The 21,362-nt window shown below is 43.5% G+C and overlaps 1 protein-coding gene across 9 annotated transcripts in view; it reads right to left on the bottom strand.

Moving 5' to 3' along the window:
* Positions 1-21,362, bottom strand: part of nav2a (neuron navigator 2a) — a 140,314-nt gene that overhangs the window by 29,724 nt on the left and 89,228 nt on the right. For 6 of the 9 annotated variants that reach the window (XM_053864278.1, XM_053864275.1, XM_053864277.1 and 3 more), the window contains exons 4-12: positions 20,034-20,106; positions 19,481-19,724; positions 19,274-19,330; positions 16,138-16,265; positions 7,974-9,126; positions 6,492-6,601; positions 6,313-6,421; positions 4,503-4,898; positions 272-394 (exon numbers count right to left, since the gene is read on the bottom strand). In XM_053864278.1, coding sequence (XP_053720253.1) covers positions 272-394; positions 4,503-4,898; positions 6,313-6,421; positions 6,492-6,601; positions 7,974-9,126; positions 16,138-16,265; positions 19,274-19,330; positions 19,481-19,724; positions 20,034-20,106 — 2,393 coding nt within the window. Of the gene's footprint in view, positions 1-271; positions 395-4,502; positions 4,899-6,312; positions 6,422-6,491; positions 6,602-7,973; positions 9,127-9,754; positions 9,812-13,274; positions 13,351-16,137; positions 16,266-19,273; positions 19,331-19,480; positions 19,725-20,033; positions 20,107-21,362 lie in introns of those variants that run through there. The other 3 variants (XM_053864276.1, XM_053864283.1, XM_053864282.1) reach the window with 3 other exon arrangements.

Raw genomic sequence — 21,362 nt, 5'->3', positions numbered from 1 at the left:
AAGGTGGCAAAACGCCAACCACATCAGTGGATGTTGACCTGAAAATCAACCTGGGATTGTTAAATTCCTTTGTTGAACATCTTCACTGTTTATAGAAGACAATATGAGGAAATGTGTTGGTGTGTCCTGCAACTGTTGCAACCAGAACCTGTCCATCATTCCCCATATTGCAGACATTGGTGTCACCTTAAATAGCGCTTTATAACATGGTCTAATGTGAGGATTGGCTTTTGCTATGGTAAATGCAAAACAATAAATATCCAAACCCAACCTGTCAGCATCTCCTTGTCCAGATGAGGTGTTTCGATGGAGCGTCTCTCTGACGGCTGCCATGCTGTCAGGTAGACGGTTCAGCCGCCGTGTGTACAGTCCTAATCCTCCATCAGTCATGTAGCTGCGGAAGAAAAACAAGAGGTGGGATGAGCAGGATTTATTTCAGGCTTCTGCACGTGTAAAGCGAAATTCACTTCAATCAAGAGCGATTCGAGAGGAAAGTTCAGTTCAAGTCAACAACGCTCGGGAATTACTGCTCCATCTGCAACGTTCTGCTGAATGCCGACTGACAGGGGGCTTAAGAGGATCTAAAAATACGCTGTATGTGTTAGTGGAAAATTTAATTTAAAGAAATGATTGATGGTGGAAGGGAGTCGACCGTTGCAGCCGTTACAGTCCGACGCTGATGCTGTGAAAACATTTACTGACCCAAACCCCCCGAAACACATTTGATGTTCCCACTAAATATTGTGTGTTCTGTTGCTTTTGCCCGAGTGAGCAGAAAAACACAAGGTGTTCAGTACCAGAAGTGTCTGTATTATCTCAGAGTGCATCTGAGACGGGTGCTCAAACACACACGTGATACTGTATGTTTTACATATTTACAGTTAAAAGCAGAACACTGAGTCCTTTGTGTGAGCAGGCGGCACCTGAGCTGCAGGTCAGACGCACATTCTGGTGGACACATGTTGTTTTAGATTACAGGTCTGATGGAGGGTATAACAGCACTTCAAGCACTTGAAATGACTTCACAATGTCGACCGTTCTTTCACTTCAGAGAGCAAGTACGGAGCACAGCATCACTGCAAACAAGGTCTATTTATGTAGACTGGACAATTTGCTTCCCTCTGCTCTGTTTGTTTTGCTCAAGGGCTTAATAACATCAGTGGGACTCTCACACAGATCAGATGTGCTGAGGCACACTACAGCAACAACAACAGTATTTTTTCTGTTAACAGCAACACTAGCAACTCTAAATTTACAACTTGTACAATTGCAACCTTATTGTATATTTGACAGATACATTCATTTTATACCTAAAAACAAAATAAAAAATTAGCAGATGCCTTAGCCTCACAAGCTTTCATGCACCAAGCACCTCCACACGTTTCCTACACAGTATATTTGTGATAAACGTTAATGTTTTTTTCCCACTTTCATTAGTGCCTTTATTAACTGTCAGTTTTTCAAATGTAAATTATTGGTCAATAAAAATGCCTCATCTTTATAATTGCCATTTTCGCCAGGACTTTTTTTTTTACCCAAAGACAGTCAATATACATGTATTTAACACTATGTATATCAAGCGTAGTTTACTTTCATAAAAGACATTGAAATATTTTTTATAAAAAAATATGCTATTGCATTGCTAATTATAAAATGAAAATATTAGCATCTCATATGAAGACAGCCCCTAAAAGTGTTTTTGAAATCCCTTACATGAGATAAGCTTAACAAGGCTGAATTAAAAGGTTCCATTTTACACTGAAATATTTCTTTTGTTCATGGGAGCCAGTGGACCGCAACACTAGCAACTAAAAACTGGGTTCTATTTGCTGTCAGAAGCTAGGTAGAACTGTGGCGATTAACAGCTATTGGAGCTTCGCTAAGGCATTTAACATGAAGGAGTGAAAGCTCTCCGTCCACTCTGTTCTCTGACCTCCAGTTAATGCAGCAGCCGCTCCAGCAGATGTCTGTTAACCTGTAACCGCCTGTAGCTGCAGAAACAAGCCCAAACAGAGCCGTTTATAGAGCAGCCAGGAAGAGTTTACACAAGTTTTTTTGCAAATAAATTGGAGAAACAAATGAGTGAGCGCAGGCAGACACACGCTTTCACAAAGATGTTACAGTACCTCTCAGCCTCAAACATGACTCCACAGAGAGTCCGGAGCAAAACAAGCGCGTCCAGGTGAGTCCAGCGGATCAAAAAGAAACAGACGTCCACAGACCAGCTACTGTCTGTTATCACCTCTGTTTAAAGAACATCAGCTGGTGGGAGCAATTACAGTGTCATAGTGACAGTTTGGATGGCTCTAGAGTGAGTGAGCTCAGTGCTGGTATGCAGCCTCTCTCTCTCTCTCTCTCTCTCTCTCTCTCTCTCTCTGTCTGTCTGTCTGTCTCCCTGGAGTCAGCTCTACTGGCTTCCCCCTCCTGCCTGGAGGTTTAGTCTCTCTGCTGAAGGTGAAGGAGGGATGGGGGAGGACGAGCGAGGGGGAAGTGGGAGGGCAGAGGGAATGTTCAGGCAGCGTACCCCCGAGCTCTGGAGCTAGGAGACGAGGGTCAATGGTTCAATAGACAATGTATGCAGAAAGTGAAAAGAGCAAAGTGGCTTCTAATGGAAAGGACAGGGGCTCTTTATGTCGACTTGAGTTGGAGGACATTTAAAAAAAAAGCCTTATTGAAGGGCTTCACTATTGGCCACATGCACTTTAGCAAACAGGATTAACGTTAGAGGAAATGTTAAACATTGGTGGGAGTTCAGTCCATGATTAATGTCAGAAAATGAAAATGACAGGTGAGCTGTGACCCGCACTGATGGACTCGTGCGCTACCTTAACTCATAGAGGTCATATGTTAAAACTACAAAACTATTGTGGCAAAGACATAAACACAGGGTGATACATAGATCATTGGAATCTGTGTTTTGTTTGTAAACAAATTGACACACAACTGAGATAGCAACTTTAACATTCAGCATCACTTCAAAGTGAATTTTGGGATATTAAGTTGTCATTCTGTGCAACATCCAGGACTAACTGATGACATTGAAAATCTTACCCATAAATAATGCAACAATTTTATGATAAGACGATTGAAAAATCATTTGGAAGGAAATGTGTTGAAGCTTTCATGCATTAAATAAACACATTTCCAAACCATGCAAATAAAAGCAACATGGAATGAGACTTAGATCCTCATTAGGCGGAGGAGACCTGCGACAGTTTGCTGTTACAGTCGGACCCACAACTCCGCCTTCTCTGTAAACATCCCACCTCACTGTGGAAGAACCAGTTAGCGAAAGCTAACTGCCTGACATGATGGAGAGACACACTACAAAGCCTGGAGGACTTAAAGTGGGGGGGAAGTCATCCATTCCAATCTATTTGAAATATTTAGCCCATGCGGCTGCCCCGCCCACCGTGAATCCACTCACCCACCCACACACACCGTGGCACTTCATCCCTGCCCACATTAATCTCATCACCGCACGCCATTTGAATAAAACCTCATCTTGAAGCCATCCATCATGTCCAGCCTCGGGGTCCAACCACAGAGGGGATCAGTCGCTCACCAAGCACTTCAGGACAGATGCTGTTGCTGTCTTGGACTCGACCAAACCAAAAAGGTCACAACTTTTAGTTTAACAGCCTTTTCCATTGGGAAGTGGAGACGAAATGACCTCCCTCCAAAATTCCTCCAGACCTAGGTATTTGAACCTCCAGGACAGATGTCAATTCTCGCTTACCGCGCCAGAAATCGTCATATGGCTCCACAAGAAAAAGACAAGACAAACTTATCTATCCTGCAGTAAGTGAATTAGATGCTACTGTTGGTGTTTCATCATACCTTGGTTCTTGGTTCTTGTGGATTTACAAACACACCTTAAAGATCATTAGAAACAGTGTCTCACTGTGGCACCATTTTTTGTCCAATCTTAGCTTGGCCAAATCCACATGACACATTGGTTCACTTAATGAAGAAGCGAATGTTCCAACTGCTTTATGATACACTGCTCTAGGTTTGTACTGGTATGTCAGCTGCACTTTTATGGCTATTGGAGATTGTGTTACAGATGTCTGTCCCACTGAACTCATACCTAGAAAAGATATTTTTTAAATCCTAAATTAAAGGGGCCTCTTTGTCAGCAGCGAACAGTTTCATAATTCGACTGTGATGTGTCACGCATATGTAGCCATTTAACTTCTTTGTTTTCACTGTACCTGGATTCTCTTACACCATAATCCGATAGTGTTATCTTTCAATTACTCATATAAGCAAAGGGTATCGTTGCTCAATGTAGAAGTAGAAGTATGCAAAAGGCTTGTCCCAACATCTACAAAACATCTCAGTTCATCAGCTCGCAGGGATATGGGATACTTGTGGGACCAAGCAAGGAAAAAAACTACACAACTTTGAGCGAACACTACTGTCCCCTATGGTGAATGTTTCCCAGCATTCTAAAATGCTTGTTTTCATTCAATGTTAAAAGTTTTATGTGGAGCACTCACCCGCTTGTGACCTCCTCCGTGCGTGCAGGGTTCTTGGTCAGGACATCTCCATCACTCATATATCCAGTGACCTCCATGGCGATGCTTTCCAGGTCCAAGTCCTCCCCGGCTCGGTCTCCGAGCTCCACGCTACACAGAGCTCCTCCTCTGCCAGCCAGCTGCCGCCTCAGGTTCCCGGGGTACAAGTATCGGCCTCCCTGTCCGCCCGACACGCGCCCGCCGTAGCCGTTGCCAATAGAGGGGGCGTCGCCTGCCTGCAGACGAGGACTGGCCTGACCCAGTCGCCATGACGACAAAGCGGGTCGAGTGGAAGTGAGGCTGAGGATGCTTCTCCCTCCGGCATTATTGCTGCTGATATCTGTGGTGACGCTGCCGTCGAAAGTCGTCTCCAAGGTGCTGTGAGGATTCACGAAAGAAATGGTCAGTGAGAAGAAGTGTTTGAACTTGGACAAGGACAAGGTCCTCTGAAGCTAAGTGTAACTAGCATTTCAATGAACATACATCAACTTTTCTCGTCCACCTGAGGTCATGCTGTTTACCAAATCACTAAACCCTCTTAAAAATTCCAGTCAACTAAATGAAGGAATTCAGGGCCAAAATGGCAGTTTTGCGTGAAGGTTGTTTCGGGTCTGAGGATAAAGGTAAAACAACTGGAACCAGCCTGGACCGTCTAAAACCAAAGCAGGTGAGGAGGCAAGGATTATGAGATATAAAATTAACCAGGAGAAATGTGATGGTGAGTGAGGAAAAGGCTTAAAATAGAAGTCAGTGGATTAAAATGCAGAGAAGCTTGACCAGTTTTAAGTCAAAGTAGGAATAAAAGCCTCTGTGTGATAATATCTAACCATCATGTGTCGAGCCTTCAGCCAATTAGCTTGTGAAGCCATTTATTTTAGAAATGGTGCGCAGTGCTTTGATGTGCACTGAAACTAAACATGGACGTCTGGGTCAAAACAAGGTTTCGGCAGAGGTCAAAACTGCGCGGGAGGAAACCAGATTAGAGCTCAACCTAAATCAAAGAGGCCACGGATCCTGATCAAAGTCTTAGCTCTGATCCAGGATGAGGCCGTGGCGGAGAGGAAAGAGGTATTACCTGGGAACCGCAACAAAGTCGGCCGAGCACAAAGCAATTCAGTCAAACCTAAATCCTCTGCAGTGTAACTGGTAACCACTCAGCTGAGAAGTCTGGCTGCAGGTTTTCCTCGACAAACGTGTGTTTGGGGAAATTCATGATGCACTTTGGAATCTTGCCAGTGCGCTTGGAAATACATTTGGCAAAATGTTGTAGACATACAACGTTCTCAACGAGAACCAGTCCAAAAATGTAAGACAGGAACACAGGTGAAGTTTGCAGCGACCTCTAGTGGTCAGAGTGCAATTAACTAAGTACAAATGTTTTTTTAGCTAGTTTGCGTTGTGGGGTCTAAACTGGTGTTTTAATTCTTAATAAATTCCTGAACTTCCATTCATTTTGATTTGAGGTTTTAAATCACACATGCACACTTATGACACATTAAGGTCTCATGTCGGACTGGGTAAAGAGAAATAACTCAATTATAACACCTGAAAAGTGAAAAGGTAAGAAAGGAAGATTTTTCCGCAGCTCAGGTTTCTTCTTCTAACCCCATTAAACTTATATAACCCCGTCTGGCAGCAGTGCACAAAAACCCTTGCATCAACTCAAGTGCCAACTTTTGGTAAACAGAAGCGTAAAACTTCAGAAGAATTCATATGCAATTTGGAATAATATAACGCTAAACAAACACTTCAGAAAATCTGGGGCACGGATGAGAGAGTGAAAAGTTCTTACCTATGTGTGACCTGAGTTCCTCGCAGACTGGACATGGTCTCCTCCAGGTTCTGTCGCAGGTCTGCTATATTTTTGACAGTCCGCAGCCGTCTCGTCTCAGGGTCTTCGGCTGAACAACAGAAAAACACTTCAGACACAGGTCACGTCCAACACAAACTTTCAGTGGAAGTTTCCGTCACCTGACAAATCCTCGATGGACGATTGACCCGTCTTAATGAGAGAAATGTCCACAGTTCTTCCCCCGGAGCCTGACTCAGTGTTTGCTACTCCCTCGCTGTCGGTTTGGGATCTGCAGGGAAACAAACAAGAGAGGGATCAAAGAGGGCAAACCACTGATCCTGGTTTATTCTGCATTTGTGGGAAAGGAGCATTTAGCAACCAAAGAAGGATCAAAGTTAATTAAACTGGCTGCTTCCAATCCTGTGACCAGCTAATTCTTGAAACTGTTGATTTTATCGGACGGATCAATACCCACGCAGCCGCGGCTGCTCAGTCTCAGACAGGAGGCCTTTGAACTCAGTGAAAATTACACACAGAAGCCAGAGTTGACCTTCCGCAAGGCTAACTGAACTTCAAAAGGACATGATAAACATGCCTTTGGTTGAACACTTTTAATTGCAAGTTATATTTCTAGTAATATTCAAACGGATACACATTTTTTGGAGATATGAAACAGATTGCCTTTGACAGGCAACGGTGTTATAATCCTGCGGGTCATGTGACATGATGAGAAAAAGTGTTTTTAGGACAATGATGACGCGAAAAAGTGAACTTGTTAGGTGCAGACCAAACGCAGCAGGAAATCAAGGACACATTTTGGCTCGTCTTGATGCTGGATATTAGATACAACCTTCGATTGATACCATCATGATCATCAAACAGTTTAAGCTCCTGGATGGCCGACAAATTATTCACATGACTGAACACTGAAGCAAGGATTAGAGTAGTACGGCTTAACTGCATTATACACCAATATATCATTAATGTGTAGCAATTTCTGTTGTGTTTGTTTGCATGCATATTTTATGTTTTCGTATTATGAATGTTCAATATGAAAAGTATGTTTTCATTTTTCATTATATTAATTTGACAGTCTATCAACAATCGTACCATTTTTTGTAGGTTTGTGTATCATTTCTTCATGAGTTGAGGGCATTTGTGTAAAATATAGGATAAAATATTTTACTTCAAACTGTTGTTTAATTAAATGAATAGTGAATGGCACATACTTTTGTCACAAACCACAAATTCTCAAACACAAAGTTCAGGACAACACCGAATGAAAGTAAATTTTCAGCTGTTTAAAAAAAAAAAAAAGTCGTCTTCCCGCTAGTTTAAAATGTCGAGTGCGCCCTCTGCTGGAGACTTGTTGAAAAGACGTTTCAAATCTTGACTATAAGTGAGCGGTATTAATAAATATTATTACTCAGGTGGATGGACAAGGTCTAATTCTTGCAGTTACACCTGCAGCATTATCTCAAAGCGTCTTTCATGTGACACATTAGAGCGTATGAACCACTTAACATTATTCATCAGCAGATGAATAATGTTGCAGAGTCTCATATTTCAAGAATAAAAATAAAAATGTTAATGTCTGCTACCTCAGTCAGTGGAGGCTCAATTCCTACCTAGAGACAGTCTATTGTGTGGTAAGATCTTACCTGTACATGAAAGGTGCGACGGTGGCCATGTTGGGGTGACTGTGGTGCTGTTGCGTCTGAGGTAGCTGCACACTGACAGTGTTGCTGGCTGTGCTCTGCGTGTTTCCTCCTCCTGCCACCAGGTTTGCGCTGCTCTTTCCATCCATGGAGCTCACACTGGAGGTAGCGCTTGTGTGTTTGCCGTCCTTCTCCGGGGGGGCTCGGTTCATGGATATCCCCCCACTTAACCTCATGCTCCTGGGCCTCTCCACAGCCTCCTTCCCTCCTGCTGCAGAGGGCTTTCCAGGAGCTTTGACTCCGGGCTTTGGTATTCCGCTGTGTGCAGGTGTGGAACTCTCCTTCTTGGCCACTTTCCCACCTTTGGGAATGAAGCTGGTAATTTTCGAGGTCTTTTTGTTAGCACTGTCCAAGTCGCCGCAGACAGAAACTACTTCCTCCTTGATCTCTTCCACCTTGTCAGGCACTGAGACACGTTTTCCTGCCTCCTTTGCTTTCTCCTTCACCTTTTCCTTCTCGGGTCCTTTGACTGAGCTCTTTTTTGCAGTCAGGGCTCTGCTGAAAGTGCGTTGGGCAATGCCTCGTAGGGCTATTTTGGGGCTACTGGCAGTCGTGGCGACAGCAGTGCCTGTTGAGGGAACAGCGCCAAATGCATTCCCATTACTATTCCCATTCATTCCAGGTCGGACATTACCGTCATCCTCCTCCAGAGGGTCGGTGTTGGAGCCAGTTTCTGCTCTCTCCACCTGTCCTGACACAAGCTGCCTGACAAGGTTGCCGTTATCACTGCTGACACCATTCGTGGAGGAGGATTTGGAGCCTCCTTTACTGTTAAACAGCTTCAGCTTTTCCAGCATTGATTTCTGAGCAGCCACTTTTGGAGGAGCTTCTGATACCAAAATAGTTTTGCTCGAAGCATCCTGCTTTCCAGTCTGCACTGCAGGGGCGGAAATGCTGGTGGACGAGGACATGTGCTTGGAGTTCATGGACTTGCTCCTCCAGGGTTTACTGCTGCTGTTGGGCTGTGGAATGGCTGTGGATGGCGTTGATGTGGGAACCAGAGCGGAGGTAGTGGAAGGGATGCTGATGCTGGACAAGGACGACGGAGCATGCTCAGTCATTACCAAAGGCTGTGAGGTCATGCCCTCTGAGGAATCTGCGGGAGAAAACAAAGCTTGTCAGCATTTTGTCCTGGAGCAACTGTGCAACAGGAAATGACCTGATCCATTCACAGATGTATAGAGCAACATCATTTTCATGTCAACAACTTGCAAATGCAACACTTTATAAGGACTGGAGAGATCTTGGAGCATTTGAAACTGAAGTTCTGATTTCCATGAGGCTGTAACCTTGGGCAACCAGCCGCGGTGACTGCAATATCTAAAGTACACATAGCTGCAACTCTCATAAACACATTGATATTGAGTCACTGACTGTTCTGTTCCCCAAATAAAGCACACGATCAACACACCTTCAATCCCATGTGACAATAATTCAGAAAATGAGTGTTCAGTTTCCTTAAAGTCAGTCAAGCTTGAGCTGCCTGTAGGTGCCGTTCGACGTATGACAAGGATGGCAGCCCAATGTTTATCCAGACAAGAAGGAGCGGACTAGAGTGCTTCACGCCGATGCCAAACACCATGTCCTCACAAGGCTTGGACATATATGGAATTCTTTTTGGTCAGCACCGCTCAACTGCCAAAACAAATCCAGTCCAGGTCCCTTGACACGTAATCAAAATCATCCGTTGAGTTTCAGCATTTCTCAATGTGTGTGAGACTTACCAAGAAATAAGAACAAAAAGTCCTGCTTCAAATCCTGACCCTGAAGAGTGACTTCAGTTTCAATGATGAAACTGAAACAAAATGTGCTGAGCCAAGCTGGCAATCGGACCAGCGACATTTGAATATTCAAACACCAACGGCCAGTCAGAGAGAGTGTGTGTGAAGGCGTGTGTGAGGGGGCCACTGCTTGGAAAGAGTCAAAACACTTTTCACACAGACTTTTACTGTGTTCAAAAGTCAGCGTCCATTGGCTTTTTATTTTAGACTGTTGCCTTGTTTAAACAGGACTCTCATGTAAAATACTGCGTCCTCTTGAAGTGATGCAAAGGGCTTGACCAAACTTGCAGAGTGACTTTAGCATTTTACTAGATTCACTGAGGGACGTTTGATGATCCAGTGGGAAGCAGGATCCGGCTCACCTCCTCAGCTTTCACTCCCAGTTTAGCTTTCAACCAGTGCATCCTGAAACAATGGCGCCATTAGGAAGTGATTAGGGCCCAATTAGCCCAACTAGCAGCTAGCGATTGGAAAAGTGGGTCGGGTTGCTAATAGCTGGCTTCCTACTAAATTAGCGGAGGACCCGCTGCGATTGTGAAGCGAAAAAGAGAGAATAGGAGTTTGGAAAGCGCAGGTTTGGAAGCAGTGCAGCTTTGATGCCGGTCAAAAGAGACGATCTGCGAATCCATGAATGAAGTCGGCTTGGATGGCGAGTCAGAAAGGAAAAGTGGAGCGACAGGTCAATGGAGAGAGGCTGAGCGCTGGGAGAAGCGGGCCATTGTCATGGGTGCACTCGGTGACCAGGGCCGACGCGCTCCAGTTAAGCTGCCAAGTGTGACGGCAAGTGGTGAATCTTCAACCTGCTCGGTCAAAAGTGACACCAGACTTCAGACTCCAGTGTCGCAATTTGAACTTGTGTTTCTCCTTCTGCCACATACCACGGTCACGACTTATACCGCAGTTATACGATATTTGTTTAACCTCGTGAATACAATCTGCTCAATGAGCTCTAAACAAAGTGGTCAGAACCAAACTGCGACCTTTTGCCTCCTGCTGCTTCAAGTGAAACTCTCCACCTAAATTGCCCTTTATTCAGTGCCGCTGTCTGCTTTTGGAAACATGTTGAAAGAATTTGTGTGTTTACGACTCAACAACTTAATTACTCAGTCATTAGAGATTGACATAAAGAGCTGAGAAAGCAGTGGGGGGGGGAAAGACCACCACTTCACTTCCTGTCTGCTATGAAAACTTGTCTCCCTGTCTCTCCTCTCCAGTCTCAGGGTCGCTGCAAAGTCGAGCGTTCAAGACGTTTGGGGAAATCAGCCGCGGCGAACCATAAGCTTTTTTCATGGCTCGTCACTCTGGCGTATCTCTACTTGTGTTCCGTCGGGTTAATACCTTTCTGCCGCTGAGGGAAGCCCTGTCACTGCAGATAAACGTCAGCCGTCACTTCGATACAGTACGTGGACACGTCCATGCATGTACAGGGAAGAGGGGGAGGAGGGGGGGCTACGCTGTCTTTTCCACTCAGTTATTTCTCGCCCTTTAACTTTTACACGATCTAACAAGCTCAAACTCATTAAATTGCCATTGGAGATCAGACCACCTCAAGAGGAATCAAACTGGACCACTGCAACCACTGTGGAATGTAATGCAGCATTTGGTCTGAACCAAGCTGATGCAAGTGAAAGCAATGTGGACTCCTTCGACTGTTGCCATGTGTAATGGAACACGGGTGACGGGAAGGTTTTTCAACAGCCAGCCCATGATAAAAGATGAATTTGGGTCGAATTAAAATCACAGCATCATGGCCTGGCATTCCAGCTCCTCCTCTCAGTAGATGTCCAAACATACCCATGAAGCTCTGACACAATAACAAGATGGTGTCAACCCTGACAATGACAACTTCATTGAAGCAGTGTCCTCATTTTCAGAAGCCACTAGGTGGTGCTCCCTGTTTCAAAATGACGCAAGGTGATATTAACATTTCAGAGAGAGTGCCATCTGCTGGGCACTAAAATTGAATTGGAAGGCACTGCTTTTAGATCAGACCTTTCCTCTCAGTCAGTGCTCACATGTGCAAGTGGCTCTCCCAGCCAGGGCCTTGCACAGGACACTGGAATGTCCTCAGCATGAGACTTCTCCCTTGAAGTGGATGTGTTGAGAAGAGAAGATCAGGATCGATCAAGGTCATGCTGGTGCAATAAGGATTCTAGCTAGTCTTGACACGCAAAGATGAGCCTTTGCTTTTAGATCTAATTCAATTCAAACAGAACTGGACTGAATTAAATGTACGTGGATCACCTAATTAACAAACTTATATTTTATTTACTTATTTAGCGAGACACGTCAACACGTAGCAAACAACAAAGCAATGTTGAACTATGAGATAATTAAGGTCATTTCATGGATATTCATGGGGACTTACACACAAGCTAGAACACACTATTAAGAAGCGTGTGAAAGGTCTCGAAACGAGTAAATGCATTAGTGTCACCTAACACTGAGACAAACTCCTTTAATGGCAATGCAGGTCACAAGACAGTTAGCTACTGTGCAGACCTTCTTATAGGGTAAATACATCCCAAGCATTCAAAAATAGAATAAAATAGTATTACAAAATTCTGTACAAGAAATAATATTTTTCTCACAAATGAATAATTGTATTCTTAAATATGATGTTCATTATCTGTGTTTTTATTCACTTTTTGTCATATAAAAATACCAGAAAAACGAGTCACATTGAGGAAAAAATATCTTCGCACAGCCCCAATTAGATGAAACTGAAGCAAATATTTCTATGGAAGCAGACCTCAACAAAAACCATGTCTGAGCTACCGTCACAAGGATTTCTCCATTGAAAATGTGTCACTCAGTTTGCCGCTGCAGGTCTTCGCTTACTCATCACGTCTGATTTCAGCAGCCGACACTCTCTCGCAGCCCCAGCTCACTCTTTGTGCTCCAAAAACTGAGGGGGACAGCATGCTTTTGTGTGCAGGGAGCAAAACTTTGGAAAGTTTCTCCACATGAATTCACTAGAACAGTGACGCTACAGCTCATCAGAGGACCATTCATCCTGCAGGAGCAACAAGCACACAAACAAACACACAGACACACAATCGTAGATGCCAACAGCTCTCGCTTGCGCTCTCTGCGGAGTGAGTCACCCAGCGGACACACACATATCCTGTCACCTAGGGTTAATGCCGATCAGAGGGCCAGAATCACCACTGATCGCTCTCAGAATGGCTCACAGAAATTCATTCTGGTGAATGACAATGACAGCAGACCAGGAAGCAGAACAGAAGAAGCAGGTGTCTCTTGAAAGCATCAGAACCGATTGAAATATAACATTGAGCAACACTGCATGTATCACAACAATAACAATAAACAAGGTGCTCTGTTTTGATGACTTCATTTCTTGAAAAGCACATGCACTTTCTGCAACATTAATAGCCAAAGACCTAGCAGCAACAACCAACTCTGTCAACACCTGCACTTTCAAATCAACAAGTTGCCAAACCTCACTGGTGTTGCTGTCGTCCCAGAAGAATTCTTAAAGTGCTGCAGGCTTGAAGAGGAAAAGAGGGACAGCGAGGTCCCGCAGCACGCTGAGCCATCAGGAGGGAAAGAGGAGGAGGTGGAAGTGGTGGAGGGGAGGGGCTTGACAGTTCCACAGGCAAGAGAACAGAGAGGAGACCAACATTCCTCATCCTACTCAAGAAGATTCAATAAGTTTAATAAGGTGCTTCTTTTATGGAAACATTTTAGTCACCATTCAAGTGTTTATTGAATTAATGTTGAATTATCTTTTTTCCAAGATTTGATTACTGCATTGTTTTATTTTATTTTGTAGACATCAGATTATTTATTTATTTATTTTTCAAGCTTTTTGAACGATGGACTGACAGATTGTCCGCTAAAAGAGAAATATTTTATTGATACTTGATTTAATAATTAAGATTTCAATTTGACTTTCAGAGCACATATATTGCAGGTCGAGGAGTGGATAAATAAATTCTGGTAGTGATCCAGATTACCATCTGGATGCATGAATCTTGAGATGGCTTTTCACTCTCTGTAGAAAGTGCACTTTCATCTTCTCTACTGTCACGACAGTGAGTCCCACCTGCTGTCCCAATGAGCTCATTGTTATCAATGATATTTTAAAGAAAGGTCTCCTATTATGCAGTTAAAATTAAATGACTTTTTAATGGTTGAATGAAAAAGATGATGCCACTTAAGCATATTAAATTATTAAATTGTAAAATGCAGATTAAATAGATTTTAAGTTTGTAAATGCCCAAACAAAAGGCTGTGAGTCGTGGTCCTAAGACTTGCACCGTCATCAGATCCACAATCAACACGATTTACATGACTTAGTTCCACGTTCCACTTTGTCATTCCCTAAACTAAATGCTATTATTCATTGTTGATCGTTGTTTGTTAAATTCAGTGGAGAGAAGATGAGGCGCTCCAGTCTGCAGCGTCGCTCACACAGACCGGGGCGATGTTATTGGTGGCATGAGCAGCGTAAAAAAATAAGTGGTGCACACATTTCTATGTGCGCCACTTGATATTTGGCAGAGGATCGCTGTAAAATCTATGAATTTTAAAAATGCATGCACAAGATACATACGCCGGAGGTGAACCAGCAACCTTGTGACACATAGGGATGTGCTTTAACCGCTATACTGCCGATAAGTCACATGACCTGCTGTTCAGGTGAGCCTTACATATTTGTAGGATGTGGCTCTTTTCAGCAACATAGTAAAGTGGCTCTGAGCCTCTGTCTGGTTGGCCACCCCTAAAATAAAACAAAGTGAGCCCCTGGGCCATCAGTTTGACACAAAACCCAAGACAAAAAAAAAAAAAACATCATCTATGCGGAACTAATTTAAAAGACAGAATAAAGTAAGACAACTGTCAAAAGAGACATAGAACATGGGTGACTTCAGAGTCCAGAGAAAAGAGTTGTAAAAAATGTAAACAATTACAGAGTACACAAGCAGAAAAATGAAAATGTTTTTAGAAGAGGCCCCAGCCTGTGGTGGGTCACAGTTCTCTGCCTAATGCAGGATAATGAGTTTGGACTGTGAACACTAACATTGTCTATATAAAGCTTTGGTCTGGCGAGTGGTGACACAAATGATTTAACCGGTCTCGGTGAGTGCACAGCCATAGGCTCGCAATTGTGTTTTTAACACAGTTGAAGCACCGCCGAGCACATGTGCAGAACTAGATAACATCAAATCTAAAATGGGTCCTTCGTGATAAGTTCAGAAAGCACATGCTTTCTGCATTCCTAACCAATGGTTTCTAATTCTGTATTTATGATTCCCAGGGATTAGAAACATGCGTGCGACGGTATCAAAGCACCGCTGATGGTTGACTGACTTTTAACTCCAACAGCCGGTAAACTCCTTGAGAAAACACATTAATACAAGACACTGATGAAATAGTTCAACAAAACACAACCGGTGAAACATTTTCAATAATGAAATCTATTGATTATTAATCCTTATGCACACAAAGCAGCAAGAGGGAGGAGAAGTTGTGATCATGTGACTGCGCTTATTTTTCACCGTGAGGCAAAGGCAAAGTATAAACATCTACCTGTAGTGAAGTGAACCTATAGCAGGGGACGCACCGAACTGAATCTCAACGAAACACGCCATGGTCTACTTCAGTCGTGAATTCTTGAAAAAGTATTTTTTTTGCATGCACGAGGGGTGAGACTCTATTTGAAAACAAAAATCAAATAAATTAGAGGTTTGTAATGAATTAATCACATGCTTATATTTCACCCCAGAATGATCAATTTAAGTTGAATCTGTTCACATAAGTCTAAGTAAGTCATAAGATTAGTTTAAGAGCGCACAGGCTTCTATACTTGAGTTTTTTAAACCTCAATTTTCCATCCAGTGAAACCTGTTACTGTCCTTTATCAGGGATGCTCTGGTCATGGCATCACATTGTATGATGTGGTGCACCTCAAACTGGTGCATGAAAAATGTTCCCAGCGAACAAAAGTTTACACGTGATTATTCTGTTATTTGGATTTATTAATTTTGCCTGTAAATAATTAATCAAACTTAATCTCTTACTCATTCAGCTGACTAACTAAAACACGGCACCAACATGCAGCCTGAGGGAGCAGGCAAGATCATTTATCTATGTATCCTCAGGAGACAGACAGACTGGTGCGACGTCCTGCTGTGGCAATATCGTGACCACGCGTGTTGACTCAAGTCGCGTGTTTACACCAAGTGTCAATACCACACAATCACGCACGTACTTGACTTCAGTCACGACACCCGCACCAGGTCCGGCTGCAGCAAATGGCATCTTAAAGTTTAGGAGTAGAATTTAGAAATGAGTCTCACCCTTATTCAGGTTTGCTTTGGTTTTCTCGCCGAACCCCTGGCTTCGTCTGTTCCCGGCAGCACTGACCGAGGCTCTCGGGGTGAGGTCACTGCCCGCAGTGGACACCCTCGCTGTTGGGCCGGGAAGTCTGATGGAAGTGGCGAGGAAGAGTGAGGGAGGAAGCAGTTGAAAGGAAAAGATTATACTTTCATACACCAAAGAAAGTAAAATAAGCACATCAAGTGAATCATTTCTTTTTAATCACTGCACGGCAAAACACACGTCTAAAACCCACAGGGGTCAGGGAGCCTTGGTTAATTCAAACTGACAGAGAGGATATACACAAAGCAAATCTTTGTAATGTTCCTGGCACCAAACTGGCAAAGTTCCAGTCTGGGGGAGCAGGATTAAAGACCGAGGTTGAGTTGGTCCTGCTGTCGCCCAAAAAACACTAGAGAAGGGATTTCATGGCTACTTGCTGTTCTAAGGACACATTGAACAGCTTCAAGTGCAGCAGAAAATAAAGCAGATGCTTAAAGAGTTTGTTATAAAATCAAACATTGAAACGTATATATATTCAAACATTCTCTCTCTCTCTCTCTCTCTCTCTCTCTCTCTCTCTCTCTCTCTATATATATATATATATATATATATATATATATATATATATATATATATATATATATATAATATCCATATATAATTATAGAATAAATCCATTGACAAAAATTGGGAGTGTTTTGTATGGATTTTTGAATGGATTTTAACGTGATCGAAAGTCAGCTTGTGTCATAATGATTTGCATGATGAATGGGAGCAAGATGAATGGCCCTGGACCCCAGATATCACAACATGAGTCAGCCATCTGCCTCCACAAGTGGAGTTCTATTTTTCCAGCAGCTGGGCTCAAAAGTGTCAAATAGTGAATTTGCCAAAATAATCTGGAAACAAAGCTCATACTTCGCCAACATCATCATCAGACCTTCAGTGAATGGAAACTGCCTCCAAGATAAACATTTACATCTGGGTAAACCTGAGGCTCAAAATCTGCGGCCTGGAATTGCAACAAAGGTACACTCAGCTGCTGTGACTACAGAGATCTGAAGGAGACGTACGGGTTTTACAGGCGTGCATGAACTCATCACCTGTGCCGCCTCTGGGATCAGACGGACTACAGGACATGTATGGAGTCTCTCTCCAACATCTCTGTGATGACAGTAAACTGAAACGCTGTCTCCAGACACGAAGCCTTCATCTACTGCACATAAGAAAATGATAGACAGCTAATGTGATGCAAATTCACAGGTGGCCTTGTTGCTGGGACCTTCGGGTGAAACACTGATAGGTAGATTAAGCCTGTTTGGACCCGCACACATAAATGAAACTCATTTCTATATGTAATTTAGCCAAGAGGAACACATTTATCTTGCAATTGGTAAAGTAAAATAGCAATACTGGGTTCACTCCGGGTGTCATGCTGAAAAGGTAATAGAAGTGTGATCTGGTATTCTCCAGCAGGAAATAACTTTACGTCCCTTTCTTGCTATCAGAGGCTGATGCTAGCATAAAGCATTTCTGTGGCGAGTTTAAAAATACTTCTGCCGTATAACGCAAACAACACCCTGGGAGAGGTTCCAGATGAACTGTTTATGTTGCCTTGGTATAAAAGCAACCTGTCAAGGAGCAAAACTCTAGTCTCTGAAGGTCATGGTATCACCACGCAATGGAAGTGACCTAGGTATTTTAGTGCCACATAAATTGACTTCATGGCCATATTTGCCCCTAGGGTTTGACAATTGGCCGATAGCAAAGCAGCTAATGCAGTATAACCTCTACTGTCATTGTCTACTGCAATCTACTACTGTCCTTTGGCTCAGCTCGACTTGAATCCAACTTGAATTTAATGCCGCCACTTTAATGCAGTGGATGCAGTCACGTGGCGCCTGAACTGCCAGAGTGCAGTGGCAGCTAACCAATCATTTCAAGACGAAATTCTCGATTCAAATCCATTTCAATAGTAGTTCAATGACAATTCCCAACGTGAGCAATCAGGCATTGTAGTTTGAGTTGTCTTCCACTAGAGGGCAATGTCGCCTCAAGTGAATGGAACAGGTGCACTTTCGCACAGACAGCATGCAAAAAGGTTCTTAATCCAATTTCAAGGTGCATTGCGGCAAATATAATTAATTTTACAACACATGCTAACTAAAAACAAGCTAAAAAAAAAGAAAACTGAATGCACTTAAGAGAATTTTGACATCACATCCTGCATCCGGGATGTGAATTCACTCTTTGCGGTCTGTTAACACCGGATTACATGAAGGATTCCATCTCACACACAAGCAGACACACACAGTTAAAGGTCATCTAAAGGTCTTTTACAGTCCATTTAACAAGCTTGACGACTGAGGCACACACTGTCCTAAAATGGAGGCTAAAGCCAGATCTGTTCATCACTACCGCTCATGCACATCTCTCTGTAGAGAATGCCCTTAATCCAAGACTGCAAAAGTGAAGCGAAACCTTCAGCGCAGAATAAGTGTCTTGGTATTAGAGGCAATGTCTACTTTCTCATCTCCAGGATCTGGGTGGGATTTCTTTAGAGTGAAATTTGTACCAAACAAACAGAGTACTAATCACAATGAATTCAGCGTTTGGACAACTTTGGCTCATAAAAAAAATATTAGTAACAACACGCTCATCCTGTGCTGCATCAGTACTTCTTCACTATTGTCAGAATATAGATTTAAATAACATGTTTTATATTGACCCATTTGCTTCTTTTTTGTATGTTGTGAATACACTTTTGTCGGAAAGAAATATAAATATAAAATCTCATCTTGCTTGGTTGAGATAGGAGACGTTCCACTGTGTTAGAACACAGCCAACAAAATGAAACAAAATATAAATCCAGACAGGATGTCACTTTAACAAACATAGAGCGATGTGTTAAAAAGTGAAGCACAGCTACTTGACCAACCCTCTTATGACTTTACAGAAAAAAAAACCCAACAACTTCCACTAACGTCTAAATAAAGCTACAGCTTTGATTAGTTCTCTGAGTGTTTGAGTTGGAAGAAATTTCACTCCATCAGCAAGCAGGTGGTTGAGAGGAAGGAGGAGGGAATCAAAGACAGGAAAGGCAAAGCCGCTGACCTAGAGGTCTTTTTCTGACCGAGGGAAAACTTGAGTAGTTTACTCTGAGAGCCATTCCTAGAGAGAAGAGAAACGTGGGAGGACAGGTCGTTCAAGTGTGAATGAAGAAACTTGAGAGGAATGTTTAGTGAGGAGATGAAGGTGGCAAAAAGAAACATCACACTGGTCATTTCTCAAATCTCGGCCGCCGTCGAGAAGCTGCTTCACCTGGACTGCATCTCGGCTTGTGCTGCTTTCTGTGCTGAGTGAGTGGGCGTCCCATGCGTGGAGTGGCTGAGCTGGGCCGGGGCGCTGCTCTGATGGCTCAGTGGAGGATGTGAACTCTCACGGTGGGTGGTGGAAGACACAGCAGGCTGAGAGTTCTGCCTCTGGCCGTGCTGCTGCTGCTGCTTGTACCGAGACAGGCTGAAGAAGAGTCCGAGGATGGCTTTCAGATTGCCATTCCGAATGTCTGCGAGACCAAGGAACATGAGTGGCTCATCATTCAGCGAGATGACATGCTGACAACAGAATTGAAGTTTAAGTCGTGCTGGGAGAACTTAAAACCACTGCACTATCTCGATCCGTTTCTCAACAACCTCAAATACACCTAAAATCACATGCCCAAGCAGCGACATGGCCAATGGCGATTTCACCGACATAGAAAACATGTTTTCCTCAGGCATTCATGGGAAATAAAGTACCTCTTTTAAAGACAGATACACAGCAGTACAGTGGGATAACATAGATAAACAACCATATCTGAATTAGATTGACCTACCTTCTGCAGACAGACCCTGGATATTGACTCCTTTGGCTGCCAGGAAACTCAGGCAGGCGTCAATGTTCTCAATCTGGACACAGAAAGATGGGCCACTGTAAACCTTCATTCATCTGAACATTACAGACGTCTTGCTTGTTACAGTGACATGTTCACGGAACAAGAGTGATGGCGCAGAAGGGCAACTGCTGACTTCCACAAGAACACATGAAGCCATTTGCTGCCTTGCTCAAGGACAATCGCCCACCAATGTTTTGCTGTTGACAACGCTAAAACTGTTGGTGCATTGATCTTAAAAAGCCAGAGGTTCACCAGCTTCTCCCGGAACTATTCATTTATACCACTTCGGACAGTGGCGCCGATGGTTCCAAACTTACAGTACTTCCTTGTAACCAACGTGAACACACTGACTTATTTGCACGGTAACCAAGAGCTATGTTTGCAATGTTCATCACTGAAACTTCCCATGGTGAGCACTAATGCATCGTGACAGATGAAACTCCTCCCAAGAATAATAAATAACGCTTCAACCTCTCTACATGAGAGTGCAGATGAATATTGATCAAACATATTGATCAAACACAGAGATGGGGAAAGAAGAATGCAAAGACCCCATATTGATGGAGGGAAGACCCTTCCTGTAAACCTGGTCAAGGGCCTGGATGTTGAGACCTTGATATCAAGTTCTGCATCCACAACTGAGACCTGTACAGAGAGGTCCACTTCAATCTACAGAGAATTTATCGAGGTCCGGCTCTGTCATCACCAGAAGTGGCACGGACATGGTCAGCACAATTTTGTCCTGGACAGGACCCTAAATATGTCGTCACTGTCGCTATGACAGCGGCTGGCACCAGGGCCGACTGCTGATCTGTCACTTGTCTGCGAGAGAGTTTATGGGCCGAGTGCCTTGGTTTATGGCTCATGTGACCCATTATACAGCGGCTCCGCTTCCTGATCCTGATAATGTCAGCTGTATGAAAGACGTCATAGGAGCTGATGGGCGATGATCAAAGTTTACCAACCGTTTTAATAGCCTACCAGGTGCAGCATTAGTGGAGCCTGGCACATGTGAAGTGGGACACATTGACTGCAGTTAAGAGAGATTTGCACCTCCAGGCAAATGAAAATCTACACTAAAAGCTCTAACATTAAGGAGGCATGCAGATATATGGCAACAATAAGCACAAATGGACCCTCTTAACTGGTTGAGTCTTGTTAATGAGGAGTCTGCTGCGACTCGACTCTCCTCAGATTAATGAGTCTTATAAATAACCTGACCTACAGCACGGCCTGTGGCTCAGTAGGTAGGAGATTTCCAACAGTGCA

This window comes from Synchiropus splendidus, chromosome 5 (genome assembly GCF_027744825.2).
Source record: "Synchiropus splendidus isolate RoL2022-P1 chromosome 5, RoL_Sspl_1.0, whole genome shotgun sequence".
Lineage (NCBI taxonomy): Eukaryota > Metazoa > Chordata > Actinopteri > Syngnathiformes > Callionymidae > Synchiropus > Synchiropus splendidus.
The sequence above is the reverse complement of the archived record's forward strand: the minus strand, read 5'-3'. Positions and strand labels throughout refer to the sequence as shown.